At 38.7% G+C, this 15,403-nt stretch overlaps 2 protein-coding genes across 3 annotated transcripts in view; both read right to left on the bottom strand.

The window, feature by feature from the left end:
- LOC134345665 (golgin subfamily B member 1-like) overlaps positions 1-4,984 on the bottom strand; it is a 155,219-nt gene extending 150,235 nt beyond the window's left edge. For both annotated transcript variants that reach the window (XM_063046688.1, XM_063046687.1), the window contains exons 1-2: positions 2,678-4,984; positions 196-362 (exon numbers count right to left, since the gene is read on the bottom strand). In XM_063046688.1, the coding sequence (XP_062902758.1) occupies positions 196-362; positions 2,678-4,984 (2,474 nt within the window). The remainder of the gene's footprint in view (positions 1-195; positions 363-2,677) is intronic.
- Positions 4,985-5,010: 26 nt separating this feature from the next.
- The window catches only part of LOC134345666 (janus kinase and microtubule-interacting protein 1-like), a 394,868-nt gene continuing 384,475 nt past the window's right edge, over positions 5,011-15,403 (bottom strand). Inside the window, exons 22-24 of the mRNA XM_063046689.1 lie at positions 8,429-8,494; positions 8,057-8,098; positions 5,011-5,283 (exon numbers count right to left, since the gene is read on the bottom strand). Coding sequence (XP_062902759.1) covers positions 5,011-5,283; positions 8,057-8,098; positions 8,429-8,494 — 381 coding nt within the window. The remainder of the gene's footprint in view (positions 5,284-8,056; positions 8,099-8,428; positions 8,495-15,403) is intronic.

The raw sequence follows: 15,403 nt of genomic DNA, 5'->3' as shown, positions 1-15,403 counted from the left end.
TAAGAGGATGTGTCTGAGAGTTGTCGCTGGGTCTTAGCAAGGTAGAGGTCAGTCTGCCAGACTACTACAGCACCCCCTTTATCTGAAACTTATTTGTAGCTATTTTTCCCCCTCCTCACAGGCCCTTTGTTGATATTAGTCTGAAACCATTAGAAACAAGAGAAGCAGAATTAATGGCATGTTTTTTTTCTTTACCTTTCTTTCAAAGAAGCCTCTGTCTTTGCAAAGTTGCCAATGGTTTCTTTGAGTATCTTCTCTGACTGAATGAAGTCTTCCAGTCTCTGGTCAATGTCATCAATTTCACGCTTCTTGGTCTCCCATTCATCTTGTTGTGTTACATCCTTCTTTGCCTCCTCCAGGTCCTGCAATTGGCAAGAGGTACCAATGGTTATGTCTACACTCAGTAGATTTGTGCCTTCCTCCCTGGGTGAAATAATGCGATAATTAAACTTTTCCAGCGTATTGACAGAAGGCTCCATTTGCAGTGTCACATTTTCTGCTTATGATATTATTGCAATCAACAAAATCCAAGAAAGATGTTTAGCCAAGGACTTTCCTGCCTCTGAATAACATGTTATTTTCATTCTGATTCAACCTTTATTAGTTTACTGGAGGTCACCTGCTGTTTAAATGGCATTTCCAACAAAGACATAAAAATGCCCTTCCATTATTCATGATTCTGTTTTTTCCACTGGGCCAACTGGCATGTGCAATTGATACAATGCTCTAACATTACAGCATCAGCGAACTCCAACAATGTCCTTATAATTAGCCTTCACATTACATTAACTCGAAGGCTTCTATCAGGTGTCAATATTACAAATGCACAGCCTTTATATTCAAATCTTTAAAAGGGAGTCAATGAAATAGTCTCTGAACTGCTTCTCTCACCCCCAGAGGAAGATTTCAATTAAGCTCTTTATTCTACAATGTTTCATGTTATTGGTATCAGAATTTGGAAACAAATAATATTTAGGAACCAACTTCTAACTACTTTAATGTACACTTAAGAGGCTCTTAGATAGACATGCGGATGACAGTGAAATGGAGCACTGTGCAGGAGGGAAAGGTTATATTGATCTTGGAGGAAGTTAAAATGTTGGCACAACATTGTGGGCCAAATAGCCTGTACTATGTTGTAGTGTTCTATGTAGTATTATTTTGTAAGCACAAAATAGGGCTGTGCTATGGTGACCAAGAGAGACTGAATGATGTTGTAGAGTTACAGAATATGAAAACAAGCCCTTCAGCCTAACTCACCCAAGCATACCAAGATGTCTAGTCCAATTTCCCCACATCTAGCCTACATCTATCTAAACCTTTTCTATCCATGTTCTTGACCAACTGACTTTTAAACTTCATAATTGTACCCACCTCTACAGCTTCCTCTGGCAGCTTGCTTCATGTAAAAGATGTCCCTCAGGTCACTGGATGGTTGGAGCTGTGAGAGAACAGCTCTACTGGCTGTGCCACTGCACCTCATGGAGACTAACCAATAAGGACAAAGTGCCTGCATGATATACTCACTTTTCTAATATTATTTGCGGTTTCAGTCCTTTCTTCTTGCGCCAGGTTGCTGAAGTAAATGTCAGAGCTGTTGCAGTCCATGTGTGGCGTAGATCGAAAATGGTTCCAGGTATGAAAGGCTTTTATACATGAGGAACCTTTTGGTGTTTCTGGGTCTGTACTCAGCGGAGTTCAGAAAGATGAGGGAGGATCTCATTGAAACTTACCAAATACTAAAAGGCTTGGATGGAGTGGACATGGAAAAGACATTTCAATTAGTAAGAGAGTCTAGGATTCAGAAACACAGCCTCAGAATAAAAGAACATCCATTTAAAACTGAGATGAGGAGGAACTTCTTTAGTCATTGGGTGATGAATCTGTGGAATTCATTGCCACAGAGGGCTGTGGATAACAAGTCACTGGGTCCATCTAAGGTAGAGATTGATAAGGGGGTTGAGGACTACAGGGAAAAGGCAGGAGAATGGGGTCGATAAAAATTCAGCCATAATCAAATGTCAGGAAAGCGGGATCGCTTGAGTGGCCTAGTTGTTCAGCTCCTATATCTTATGGTCTTATATCCCTGAACTTCACTGCCCCAGCCAGAAAATAGGTCATCAGGGCCTATGTCATAATACTTCAGTCCATATTAAGTACAAGGCTACTTTCCTCTAAGATATCCGGAACGAGCTGGCCAGGTCCCCAATGTCTGAACAGATTGTAGGCATCCCTGGCTCATTTTTGCCATCTTATAGGTTCTGTCACAAATTGCTAAATGCAAGAATTACAAGAGTTTCTCCTCTACCAAGCCTTTGTAATCATCAGGTCAGTGAACACTAGCAAAGAGCATGGTGCAGGTCAATGGCATTCTAGTGCATCGTCCAGGCCCCAGGACGTGCCTGCATTCTTCAGGCATCCAAAGCCTTGACTCATTAAGGTTCTGGAAACTAGGATCAATGCCCAAATTAGGTAATTATTAGATTAATAGTTCACCCCAACTGAGCAGTTAATCAAAGCCTAAGCAGATCAGAAGAAATAGAAGGAAATGTACTAGGTCATTCAACCTTTGTGCCTGCGCTGTCATCCAATAAAATCTAGCTGATTTTTCTTTCATCTTGCAGCACTTTCTATATTTCAAAGACTTGCTATAGGCTGAATAACACCCCCTGCCTACCTGTTCTAAATCTTGAACTCTGGCCAGTAGCAGCGAGTTCTCCTCCTGCAGCGATTGTAGAGCTGCTTCTTTCATGTGCAGATTTCCTTTCAAAGTTTGTAACTGTTGGCAGTCCTCTTTAACCGTGGCCTCCAAAGCGATGACTATCTGAGACTCTTTGGCAAGTTGAGTTTCAAGTACTTTCTTTTCCTGCTGAAGAATGGTTTCTAATTTCCTGATTTCACACTGATTTTCTTCTGCCTCCTCAAGTTTTCTCTTAAGGCTCTTAATGCTTGCCTCAGAAATTTCTAATTCTTTAATCTTCTTTTTCAACTGCATTTCGATATTTTGCTTTGCTGCTTGGCAAACAGACACTTGGAACTTTTGGTCTTCAATCTTTTTGTTGAGCTCTGCAGTTATATTTGCTTGCTCCTTTCTCCTCAAAATGTCAAGCTCATTAAACTCACTGATTTTCTTTTGAAGTTGCACCTCCAGATTAGTTTTAGCAATCTCCAGTTCCTTTATCTTATCTCTCTGACATCTTGTTTCAACTTTAACTTCCCTTTCAAACTTTTCTAGGTTGGAACACTTAATTTTCCAATGATGCAGTTCTTCACTTATCACACGTTGTTTAGCACCCAGTTCTTCATTACGTTGTGCCAGCTTTCCTTGTGTTTCTTCCATTTCTTTTAGAAGAGACTCCTGATTAGAAATCCTTGCCTGAAATTTCTCCTCAGTTTCTTCTTTCATAATGAGCAGCTTCTCCATCCGAGCTATTTTTTCCTGCAAGTTCCTGGTCTCTCCTTCCTGGACCTCTTCTACCAGCTCTTCCAGCATCCTGTTTCGTTCCTGCAACTTCCTCTCGGATTCTTTTTGCTGCCGTTGTTGCTCTTGCAATTCACAAATCTCCTCGGTTAAACGTTTGGCTTCATCTTTGAAGTGTTCCAGTTCTTTGCTCTTTGCACTCAACTCCATTTCGAACCTGCTTCTTATTTTGACAATGAATCCTGCTTGGTCTATTTCAGTCTCTGTCTTTCTGTTCAAGTCAGCTTCAAGTTCTGTCTTTTCCTTGAGAACCTCTGGAGACACTTCATGTCGGTCATGAACCATGCTCTCAGCATTCTTGGCACTTTTCTTGAGTTCTTCCATTGCCTGCAAGGTCTTTCTCAAAACTTCATCTTTCTCCATAAGTTGTTTCTTCAGATTTTTAATTTTGTTATTTTTCTTCTCTTCTACTTGCTTGAACTGCTCATTCATTTGCTGTTCAAAATGCTTCCAGCCTCGGATTGTTTTCTCCAGATCTGAATATTGCTTTTTTAATTTCAGCTCACAATTCACTCTCTCTTCCAGGTCCATCTTTAATTTGGCAATTTTTAATTCAAGTGTGTTTCTGCATGCTTCTAACTCTTCATTTTTCTGAAGCAAATCTTTGTTCATCATCTCAAGCTGGGAATGAGCCTCATCTTGCTCCCTGATCTCATCAAGCAATATTTTGATTTGCTCCTGGTACTCTTCTTCAGAATTTTCCTTGTCTATCTGTAGCTGCTCTACCTGGCTGTACCTCTCCTCTAGCTTGCTTTCAATATCTTCCTTTTGTTTTGTCAATTGGTTCATTTTGGCACAGCGTGAGCTAAGCTGCCTTTGATTCTCTTGGCTTTGCAAAAGTTGGGCTTCAAGATCCTTGACAGTTTCTGTCAGCTCCTTCTCATTCATGTCTTTAAGCTTCAAAAGTCCTTCCAAATTTTTGACTCTTTGAAGAAGCTCCACTTTGGCACTGTGTTTACCATCACTTTCTTCATCACTGCTGTGAGAATCTAGTGATTCCAGTTCTTTCACAGAGGCCAGCTTGCCTTTAAGAGCATCACACTCAAAATGAAGTTGATGGCATGAAAGTTGCATCTCATTCAGCTTTTTCTTCAGAGCTGCTGCCTCCTCATTTCTAGCTTCCTGTTGAATTACATACTCCTTTAATTTCTCTTCAAGAATTTTCTGATTGTCAACAGCTTCACTCCCTTTGAATTTGGACTCTGCTAAACTTAGTAAATTCACTAATTTTAAAATATAATCTTCAAGTTTTGCTATTCTGTCACCTCTGTATTTGTTTTCCTCTTTCAGTTTGATCAGGTGCTCTTGTAAAGTTTTGACATTTAAATCAATCAATTGTTCGCCTGGAAAAGACTCCAAATATTCTCTTTTCTCAGGTTCTGGGGGAGCCAATAGTTGCTCCTGTGAAGTCTGTGACTCCTCTAATTGTATCCTGCTCGAATCTTCAGAATCTTGCTGTTTTTCCTGACCACTCTGGGTTTTTTCAAGTTTGCTCCCCATCATTCCTGTATCAGTTATTTTGAATTTTCTTATATTATTTCTTGGTAGTTTAAAAACAAATTGTTGTCAGAAATGATCTTCCTATTCATTAAACAGATAAGCATTTGAAAATTTTGAATGGACTCTTCCAACGTGGATTTAGCATGTGTACATGAATCGATTTTCTTTTTGTGTTTTCGTTTGTCTCTAATAGAAGCTTGGAATTTGGTCGATGCCTCCACTTCAATATATTCCAGTTGCTTTGTACACTTTGAGATTTGCTCAGTTGGCTTAGCTTTATCTTCTGTGAGCTCTCTTGTGATCTAATAATGGAAAGGATGAATAAGTATAATCGAGTTGAGTATTAATACATACCTAAATTTTATGAGTTTTTTTTGCAAAACTGTATATGATTTACTTTATTCAGAATCAAGTGGAAAATATTTTCTCAAAGCTTAGTCATTTTTCTTCTCCAAGCTACACCCAGTACCAGTTCATTCAGGGATGTGCACTGTCTTGAAGGGTTTCACCAAACACAAGTCATCCTTCAGATGCAGGGGCATAAGCTGAGATTGGTTAGTTCCAGAAAGTCTTACAATAATGCCACAGAGCTGCAGATCAGCAGGAGACAAAAATGACCAATTTGCTCACAAATAAGAGAAAATCCACAGATGCTGGAAATCTAAGCAACACACACAAAATGCTGGAGGAATTTAGCAGACCAGGCAGCATCTATGGAAAAGAGTATTGTCGATGTTTCAGGCCAAAACCCTTTGGCAGGACTGGAGAGAAAAAGCTGAGGAGTAGATTTTAAAAGTGGGGGGAGGGGAGAGAGACCTTTTACTCTTATGCTTCAAAAATCTGAAATACTCTGCCAACTAAGATATGCCAGGCTAGTACTAGGGAACACTCCAAAACACTTCAAAAAACATACATTTTAAATTTGGTCTACTTATGGGATTTTTTAATGCCTGTTAATGTTGATTATATTTATATCATTTGGGGTATTCAATTACATTTTATTCTATATGTTTGTCTTTACTTCTGACTTTTAATTTGGTCTCATATGACTATGTTGATTTACAGTTCCTTTACAATCTATGTAAAGCATTTTGCATCTGCATCTTAATGTATGAAAGGTGCTATATACATAAAATTGATATTATTATTTTATCCCATCAGAGTTGATGACCTGACTATCCTGCAGAACTCCAGTAAGTGATGAGCTAGTGAGGTAACCCCTCCGTGTTCATTTGGGTAAGCATGGCCAAATGGTGGTAATGCCAAACAGTTAGCCTAGTCCAGCACAATCTAACTTAGTGCATCATGCTACCCAGCCTCTTTTCAGGACATCAAGGCAGCAAAATCAGAAACCATACAACACAGATTTAAAATTACAGGCAAAAGACTCAGGACAGTGAGCAATCTTTTATGCAGCAATTCTTATAATCTGAAATGCACACCATGAACAGCACTGGAATAGTAACTTCCAGAGGGAATTACATACAAAACTCTGAAAACTCTGCTGGGCTGTGAGAAAAGAGCAAAGAAGTGAGACTAATTGCATAGCTGCTTCAAAGAACTCCACAAAAAGGACAGCATCAAGATACTTGGACTGTTGACAATAATCCCTTCATTATGATGAACCAGCATGATTTACTCTCTGGGAACTGCATGCACTGACTGAACTATCAGAATAATTTGCATTACATTTTTTTAAACTAGAACTTTTTTTCAGATTTTTATCAAAGGTCTATAAAGACACAATTATAAATCCAACTATTCATATAAGTGTGTCAAGGATAATTTTTTTTATCTATAGCTATATGAAATAAAGAATGTTCTTAATAAACACTGATCAAGGTCCTTTTAAATTATGCAATCCAGTTCATTTAAATGGCTGGAACATATCAATGCTATCAAGAAAATCTTTGCATAGACAATGTAAAATCACTAATACTTGTAGGTAAGTGGTGAGTGGGTGTGAGTGGACCATGAATTAACTGAGATCAGAGATGTATATTCCAACAATGCAAGCTCCACAGTGGGGTGGAGAGAGGTGGACAGTGGAGGTAGAGTTTGAAACATGGGAGTCCAAAGGTTTTCCTGAGAAGTCAGGATCAATTTATTTTCCTACTGGCCCCCAAGTACAGAAAAGAACTAATTGTCTGCAAAAATAACCCTCTGCTCTGCTTTCAGATTTCCTTGTAGACACTTGAGGAAAGAAAGAGTTAAATGGAAGAATTGAAAACAACAGAAGAGACTTGATCAGCACAAAGATGAAGGCACAATGCAAAATGCCATCACCATGACATTGGAATGTTTGGTTAGTGTCAGTATCTGAAAATAGCTGTTGTAATTTTCCACCTGAGACAGTGCTGTGAACAATTTTCCCCCTCTCCTTGGTACTTAGAAACACAGACAACGCTGAGGTGTTGTGTACTGTGGACGATATTGACCACATTTAAACTCTGGTAATTGCAGACTAGTTGGCTAAAGAAATTAGGGGAACCAACAGGAATTTAAAAGTATCAAAGAAAAAGTACATATATGGAAAAGGACTCAACGTTATATATGTGGCAATGAATTTTAGTTAGACTCTCAACTGAACAAAGTCTTTAATCACCACTCTCTGCTACTTCCCACCAAAGCTGACCAGCTCCTGCCAATGTGATGTTGCTGGTTAACAAACAGCCCTCACCTTTTCATCCGAGCAACCTACCATACATCAGTTATGAGTGTAAGTATTTCCTATACTGCTATGTTCATCAGAAAGGGAATTCAGGACAATATTTAAACAGTTACCTCCACTATAAAAATATCATGAACAAAAGACAACTCAAATGGGGAATCTAATTTTGGCTGTGATTAGCTGCATACTCAAGTTCAATAGGGAAAAGGCCTTTTTAAATACATTATATCTGAAATGCAGTTGATTTTCCTCAGATTTGTTAAGTGGCCAAAATCTCATTCCAGTGGTCGGTAAGTTTACAGAAGCAAGTATCTAAATACATAATTGTTCAAGTTCAGAGTGATCAGTACAGATATTTCCATAAAGTGTTAGTTACTGACAAATGATAAGTCATGGCCACTAACCTGTGCTTCTGAAGAGTGGTCTTCAGGGCCAGAGGATAAAAGCTAAGGAGAAAAACAGAAATAAAAACAAAAACTGAAAACATAAACATAAACATAAATCAGAAAATAAAGGTAACAAGTGGGAGCAAGGAAATGGAGAGGAAAAGTTTAAAGAAGAGAAAATTATTAGTACAAGATGGAAGACAGTTAATGCATGCAAATAATCAAACTTCTCATCTGCTGACACAATCCAAGGATATTTTAGGATATTCACAATAACAGATATATTCACAATAAAATTAAAATTGAAAATTGCATTTTACAACAGAAAAAACATAGAACTGATTTTACAAAACCCAAATATTAAATTACTATACAATATCAGAAGCTCACCTTTTCTTCTATTTCTTTGATTTGCCTTTTCTGGATTTCTATCTTGTCTTCCAGTTCTCTAATTCTCTGCAGGAGACATTAGCCTGTTAACATCTATACAACAGATTCTATAATTTAAGGAAGCCAACTAAACAATGGCAATGTACAATTTCTATATCATAATCCCACTGAGTATGCAAGGAAAATATGTTGTAAGCATATAATTACTGTATATATAAAATATGTTTTATTAAACTGTCCATTATCTAGATAAACTACAAAGTAATTGGCAATCTAGTTAAAGGTCTACTTTCTTTGCTATGAACTAACATTTTCAATGTCAACAGAATGTCTTACAAGCAAACATTCAGAAAAGTAGCACAGCAAATCAGTTTTCAATATTTTCTATAATTTTAACACTTTCCTTCTTAAACAGTACTTTATAAAGTCTGTTTAATTAATAACCAATGACACACAATCACAAAAGAAATCTACTTTTATTAAAAACAGACAGATCATACAACCAAGGGACATGCAGATATGAAAAGACGTTCCTGCCAGGTTGTCAGAATCATTAGCTGTTCCGACAATTGGAGATTTAAATTAATGATCTGTCTGGGGACAAAGGCCAATGTTCTTACCAGCTGCTTAGCTACAGACCACTCAAGTGTTGAAACATGCACAATTACATTTCAAGTTCTTTGTGCTTTTCTTTCTGTCTCAGAAAGCATTCAGACTCCCTGGACAAGTGGAGCAAACTTAATACTTTATAACAAAATAAACAGCATCTTCATTCGGCAAAACCCTCATCCCTTTACAAGAGGAGAAAACATATCTGCCTGTCAAAACAGTTAAACTAACCGACCTTTCTTAGAGTCTGCTTTCTCTCCCTCTACTTCCAAGCCTCACGTCAAATGATGATTTTACTGGAACTGCTGCAAGCACAAACAAACTCCTAGTATACTGCCAGACCAGGAAGCTCATGTGCATGGAGTCACCATAGGAACACAAGCTTAGAAGAAAGGTCACTTTCTCAATCATTATAGTTCTAAGAATTAATTTGGATTAATGAAAGCATTACAATCATATTCCTGGAAATAGGCGAGTGCAATTAAACAGCAGATGATGGGTTACAACCGTATTAGACTTACTGTACTAAACCACAAATGTAGGTTACTTATAATTCATCAGATCTGTATTGCAGCAATCCCTATGGCATATTATTATGAGTTACTGAAACTCTGCGCTGGCTTTTGAATAAAGGTTTTTTTTATCAAATACATACGTACTGTACCTTGCAATAGAAACAATATTTGCATGTGTAAACAATTAAAATGCATTTTTTAATAATTATCCTCCTTGAGCATTTCATCTGTGTGTATTTCTCAGTTTTGCCGATGGCTTCACCATGGCTCTGTTTCTATGAGTCAAAAAAATAATGGTTTTGAATTTTGTCACTCATCACTATATCAGTCTGACCAGTTGCCAACAGATAAATCCTTCTTTGTCTGACTTGAAATACTCATGAGGAAATGAATATACATCAACCGTGCCCTCGGGAGCTACACACTCTGAAAGTAAGTGTCTACATGACAACCACACACCCACTAACAACGGTGGTCATTCCAGCCATAAAAGGGCCCTCCGGCCATCTGTTTCACTGCCAACCATCAGCCATGCATATCAACTAATTCTGCATCAATTCTTTTGTTATTTGCACGACATTTTCCTCAACTACCTCCCATTCTACCATACACCAACACTCTAGAAGCAATTTGAGGTGGCCAATTCATCACCCAACCTGTTGTATTCGGATGTGGAGAAAAAAATAGACACGCAAAGGAAACCCATGTAGTCTTGGGGAGAATGCTCAATCTGCCACAAAATCAGGATTGAACTTGACTCTCAGGCATTGTGAGGCAACGGCTCTACCAGACGCACCTCTGTACTGCCCAGTCACATGGTTCCAGTCACAATACCTTTTAGAGTCAGTCTTAGTGCACTACAGCACAGAAACAAGCCCTTTGGCCCATCTAATTCGAGCAGACCTGCTCTTCAGCCTAGTTCCACCTACCTGCACATAGATCCTAGCCCTCCATACTTCTCCCATCCAAACATTTCAAATGTTGTAATTGAACCCACATCCCTCTCTTCCACTGGCAACTCATTTCATACTTGCACCATCTTCTGACTGAAGAAGTTCTCCCTCAGGTTCCCTTTAAATATTTCACCTTTCACCCTAAATCTATGACCTCTAGTTCCACTCTCAGCCAACCGCAGTGAAAAAAGCCTGTTTTCATAAACCCTATCTATACCCCTCGTAATTCTGTACACCTCCATATGAACTCCCCCATTCTCCTACACTCCAAGGAATAAAGTCCTAACCTATTTAATCATTCTCTGTAACTCAGCTCCTCAAGTCCTAGCAACATCATTGTAAATTTTCTCTGTACTCTTACAAACTTACTGATATCCTTCCTGTTGAGAAGTAATCAGAATTGCACAAAATACTCCAAATCCAGCCTCAACATGTCTTATACAACTTCAACATAATATCCTAGAGCTAAGGAACATCATGGGTAAAAAGACCCTGATGGGAGTTTTATACAGACCTCCAAATAGTAATAAGGATGTGGCCTACAAATTACAATGGGAAATAGAAAGTGCATGCCAAAAGGGCAATGTTACAACAGTCATGGGGGATGTCAATATGCTGGTAAATTGGGGAAATCAGGTTGGTGCTAGGTTCCAGAAGGGAGAATTTCTAGAGTGCATATGAGATGGCATTTTAGAGCAGCTTATGGTTGAACCTAGTAGAGGAGCAGCTATTCTGGTTTGGGTGTTGTGCAATGAACCAGAATTGATTAGAGAGCTTAAATCTAAAGAACCCTTGGGGGAAAGTGATCATAATATGACCAAATTCACCTGGAAATTTGAGAAAGAGAAGCTGAAGTCATACATATCTATATTATGGGGAAGTAATGTGAATTATAGAGGATTGAGAGAGGAGCTGGCCAGAATTGATTGAAAAAGAACACTGGCAGGGATGATGGCAGAGCAGCAATGGCTGGAATTTCTGTAAACAATTTGGAAGGCACAAGATATGTACATCCCAAAGAGGAAGAAGTATTCTAAAAGAAAGGTGACACAACCGTGGCTAACAAGAGAAATCAAAGCCAACATAAAAGTCAAAAAGAGAACATGTAATAGAGCAAAAATTAATGGGAAGTTAGAGGATTGGGAAGCATTTAAAAACCAACACAAGGCAACTAAAAAGTCACTAAGACTGTAAAGATGGAGTGCAAAAGTAGGCTAGTCAATGATATTTAGATACATATAGTGTAAGAGAGAAGTGAGAATGGATATCGGACTGCTGGAAAACGATTCTGGAGCGATAGTAATGGGGGACAAGGAAATGGCAGATGAACTAAATAAGTATTTTGTTTCAGTCTTCACCATGGAAGACACTAGCATTTTGGTGGAAGTTGCAGGTGTCAGGGGTCACGAAGTGTGTGAAGTTACCATAACTAGCGAAGGTTCTTGGAAAAATGAAAGGTCTAAAATTAGATAAGTCACCTGGCCCAGATGGTGCGCACCCCAATGTTCTGAAAGAGGTGATTGAAGAGATTGTGGAGGTATTCGTAATGATCTTTCAAGAATCATTAGATTCTGGACTGGTTCCAGAAATCTGGAAAATTACAAATATCACTCCAAGAAGAGAGAGAGGCAGAAGAAAGGAAACTATAGGCCAGTTAGTCTGGCCTCAGTGGTTGAGAAGATGTTGGAGTCAATTATTAAGGATGAGGTCTCAGGGTACTTGGAGGCACATGATAAAATAGGCCATAGTCAACATTGTTTCCTCAAGGGAAATTCTTGTCTGACAGAGATGAGGAGGAATTTCTTTAGCCAGAGAGTCGTGAATCTATAGAATTCCTTGCCACAGGCATCTATGGAGGTTAATTCTTATGTGTATTTAAGGCAGAGTTTGATAGATTCTTGATCAGTCAGGGCAGGAAGACTTACAGGGAAAGGCAGGAGACTGGGGCTATGTGGAAATTAGATCAGCCATGATGAAATGGCAAAAAAGATTTGATGGGCAAATGATGTAATTCTGCTTCTATATCTTACGGTCTAATTCCTGCACTTGATGCTCTAAATCATGAAGGCCAAATGCATTAAAACATGCCAAATTATGGATTTATCCTCCCAGATCCCTCTGTTCTACTGCACACCTCAGTGCCCTACCTTTCACTCTGCAAGTCCTACTTTGGTTTGTCCTGCCAAAGTCCAAAACCTCACGCTTGTCTGCATTGGGTTCCATCTGCTTTTTTCAGCCCTTTTTTCCAGCTGGTTCAAATCGTGCTGCAAGTATTGATAGCCTACTAGGCTGTCCACTATGTCCTCAATCTTGGTGTCATCCACAAATTTGCTGATCCAGTTCACCACATTATCACCTGGATCATTAATACAGATAATAAACAACAAGAGACCCAGTCACACAGCTGCGGCTGCTAAGCTCCAGTGACCCAGAGATCAATCCTGACCTTTGCTGTCTTTGCATACTTGCTGGGTTCACTTTGGGTGCTCTGACTTCACCCACATTTGCAAAAAGTTGTGTGTTGGTAGATTAATTTGCCACTGTAAATCACCTTTAGTGTGCAGGGAGAATAGAAAGGATTACGGAGAGATTAGTGTTAAAATGGATGCTTGAGGTTGGCACAAACTCAGTGGGCCGAAGAGCCTATTTCTATGTTGCATCTTTCTCTATGAGTGACAATTTGTCAATAAAAGCGATGACCTGCTTCTCATTCCACAAAGCCAACTACAAAACACAAGTCAGAAGTGTGATGAAATACCATTGTCTGAATGATGAGTACAGCCCCAATGACGCCATCCAGATCAAAGCTATCAGATTCATTCACATTCTCTCTATCAATGATCCACTGCAGCTACAGTGAGTACAATCCACAAAATCTCCTGCTGCACTGCAAAGCAAGCCTGGAGTACTAGGAAAGTACTGAAATCAGAAGAGGTGATGGGGAAGCAGAAATCATTTGAATCTCGGGGGTTACATTTGTGCCGATGATGGCACCAACATCTTTTTCAGGAGAGACTACCTTCAATGGAAATGGCCTGTCACTGAACACAAGCCAAGAATCAACATTGCATTGTACTTATCAGTCTCACATTTGTCAATGTATCCACCATTCATGCCTCTTGAACAGATCATTTTGAGGCAAGACTAAACCAGCTTTAGTAAACAGAAGGGAGATGGCCAAGGGAGCAAAGTGTTCTCTCAGGATGCCCCTGTCTCTTTGAAGTACAACATCTGATTTACAAGGACACAGTTTTGTACCTCTTCAGCCATGTCAGTGTCATCGTGCTTTATTTGGAAGTATTCAATGCATTATTAACATGAAGTGTTCTGCTTCAAATTGTGAAAAGTTAATGTGGCATTAATCATTGTCATCTGTAACCTGATACTCTTCACATTATCGCTCTCAGTTGAATCAAATTTTCAGTCACCACATTAAAGTAATCACAGTCACTATTTATCTAATAACAGACAGATCTACTTCGGGCCTCATCTTTACTGTTGCAATTCCGTGCAGCCCTCAAATCTCTGTTCTTTCAACAATCTACCTTTTGTCAGACTTGCAGTGCAGATGTAGTTAAATTCTGATGTGTTTATGAATAGGTTTAATTATTTAAATATTTATGATTTTTTTAAATAGCTGGCATCCAAACACTAATTACTACAGTATACCACTAAATAGAAACGACCAAGCCAAAGTAAAGATGAACATTTTCCTGTATTTTCCTGTATTTTGCCATCCGTCCATTAACCAATTATCAATCCATTGATGCATAATTCACGTGTACCTCATGTGGGACTTTATAAAAGCTTTCTGAAAATCTCAATGCTTCACATCCATTAGTTCTCCCATATCTATTCTGTTAGTCATATTCTCAAGTAACTTAGTCAAGCTTATATCCATTTCATAATTTAAATCATCATTAATTTAAAGTCAAAAATAAGCTAGCCTATTGGAATTCCAATGTGGGAAATCATAGATCAAGAAGGTGCAAGTCTGAATCTGAGAAGGACGCTAAAAGTTTATTTGAAATAAACCAAGATTCTTGATAGGTCAGGGCATGAAGGGATACGGGGCGGGGGACGGAGGCAGGAGTTTGGGCCTGAGAGGAAAAATGTATCAGCTATTATGAAATGGCAGAGGAGACTTGATGGGCCAAATAGACTAATTTTGTTCCTGTATCTTATGGTCTATGGTCTAAAACTCACAGCTTCATCCATCCAAGGTGCGTGAGAACACCATCGCTACCCGGAATCCCTCCAAATCGCTTACTACACTGACTTGTACAACATTCCCATTTTTTCTTGGATCTAAGCCAAATTCCTGAAACTTGGAACATCTTCAGCTCATGATCCACAGAATTTCAAGAAGCCAGTGGGAGGGTTTATGAGCTAACTATGGACAAACAATAAATACATGGTCTTCCCAATGAGATCCAATAATAAATAATGACACGAAAGGGAAGATGGGACAATGAGAACAGGCAAAAAAAGAGGACAGAAGAATTCGAGTTGAATAACTACTTAGAAGAATTGCTTAGAAGATTGACTGGCCAGTGGGATCCAGCTCCAATCTGGAAACTCGGTAATATTTCTCTGGAAATATAGTAGCATTGCTCACTAGGATTATTTGGACATTACTGGAAGTCACAATTCTATGCTGTCACCTCAGCATTAACAACTTTTAATTGAGGATTCAAATAAAATACAGAAAATGCGGAAACACTGAGCAGGTCAGACAGCATCTGTGGAAACAGAAACAGAATTAACATTTCAGACGAATGATCTATCCAAAGAAATTGAAGAACTTTGAGATAAAGTAAGCATAGGGAATATAGAGAAAGGGTAAAAAGGAAAAGAAACAAAAACAAGATTTAGAATAGAATGCAAGGCATTCAATG

The sequence above is a fragment of the Mobula hypostoma genome, chromosome 4 (assembly GCF_963921235.1).
Source record: "Mobula hypostoma chromosome 4, sMobHyp1.1, whole genome shotgun sequence".
NCBI lineage: Eukaryota > Metazoa > Chordata > Chondrichthyes > Myliobatiformes > Myliobatidae > Mobula > Mobula hypostoma.
The sequence above is the reverse complement of the archived record's forward strand: the minus strand, read 5'-3'. Positions and strand labels throughout refer to the sequence as shown.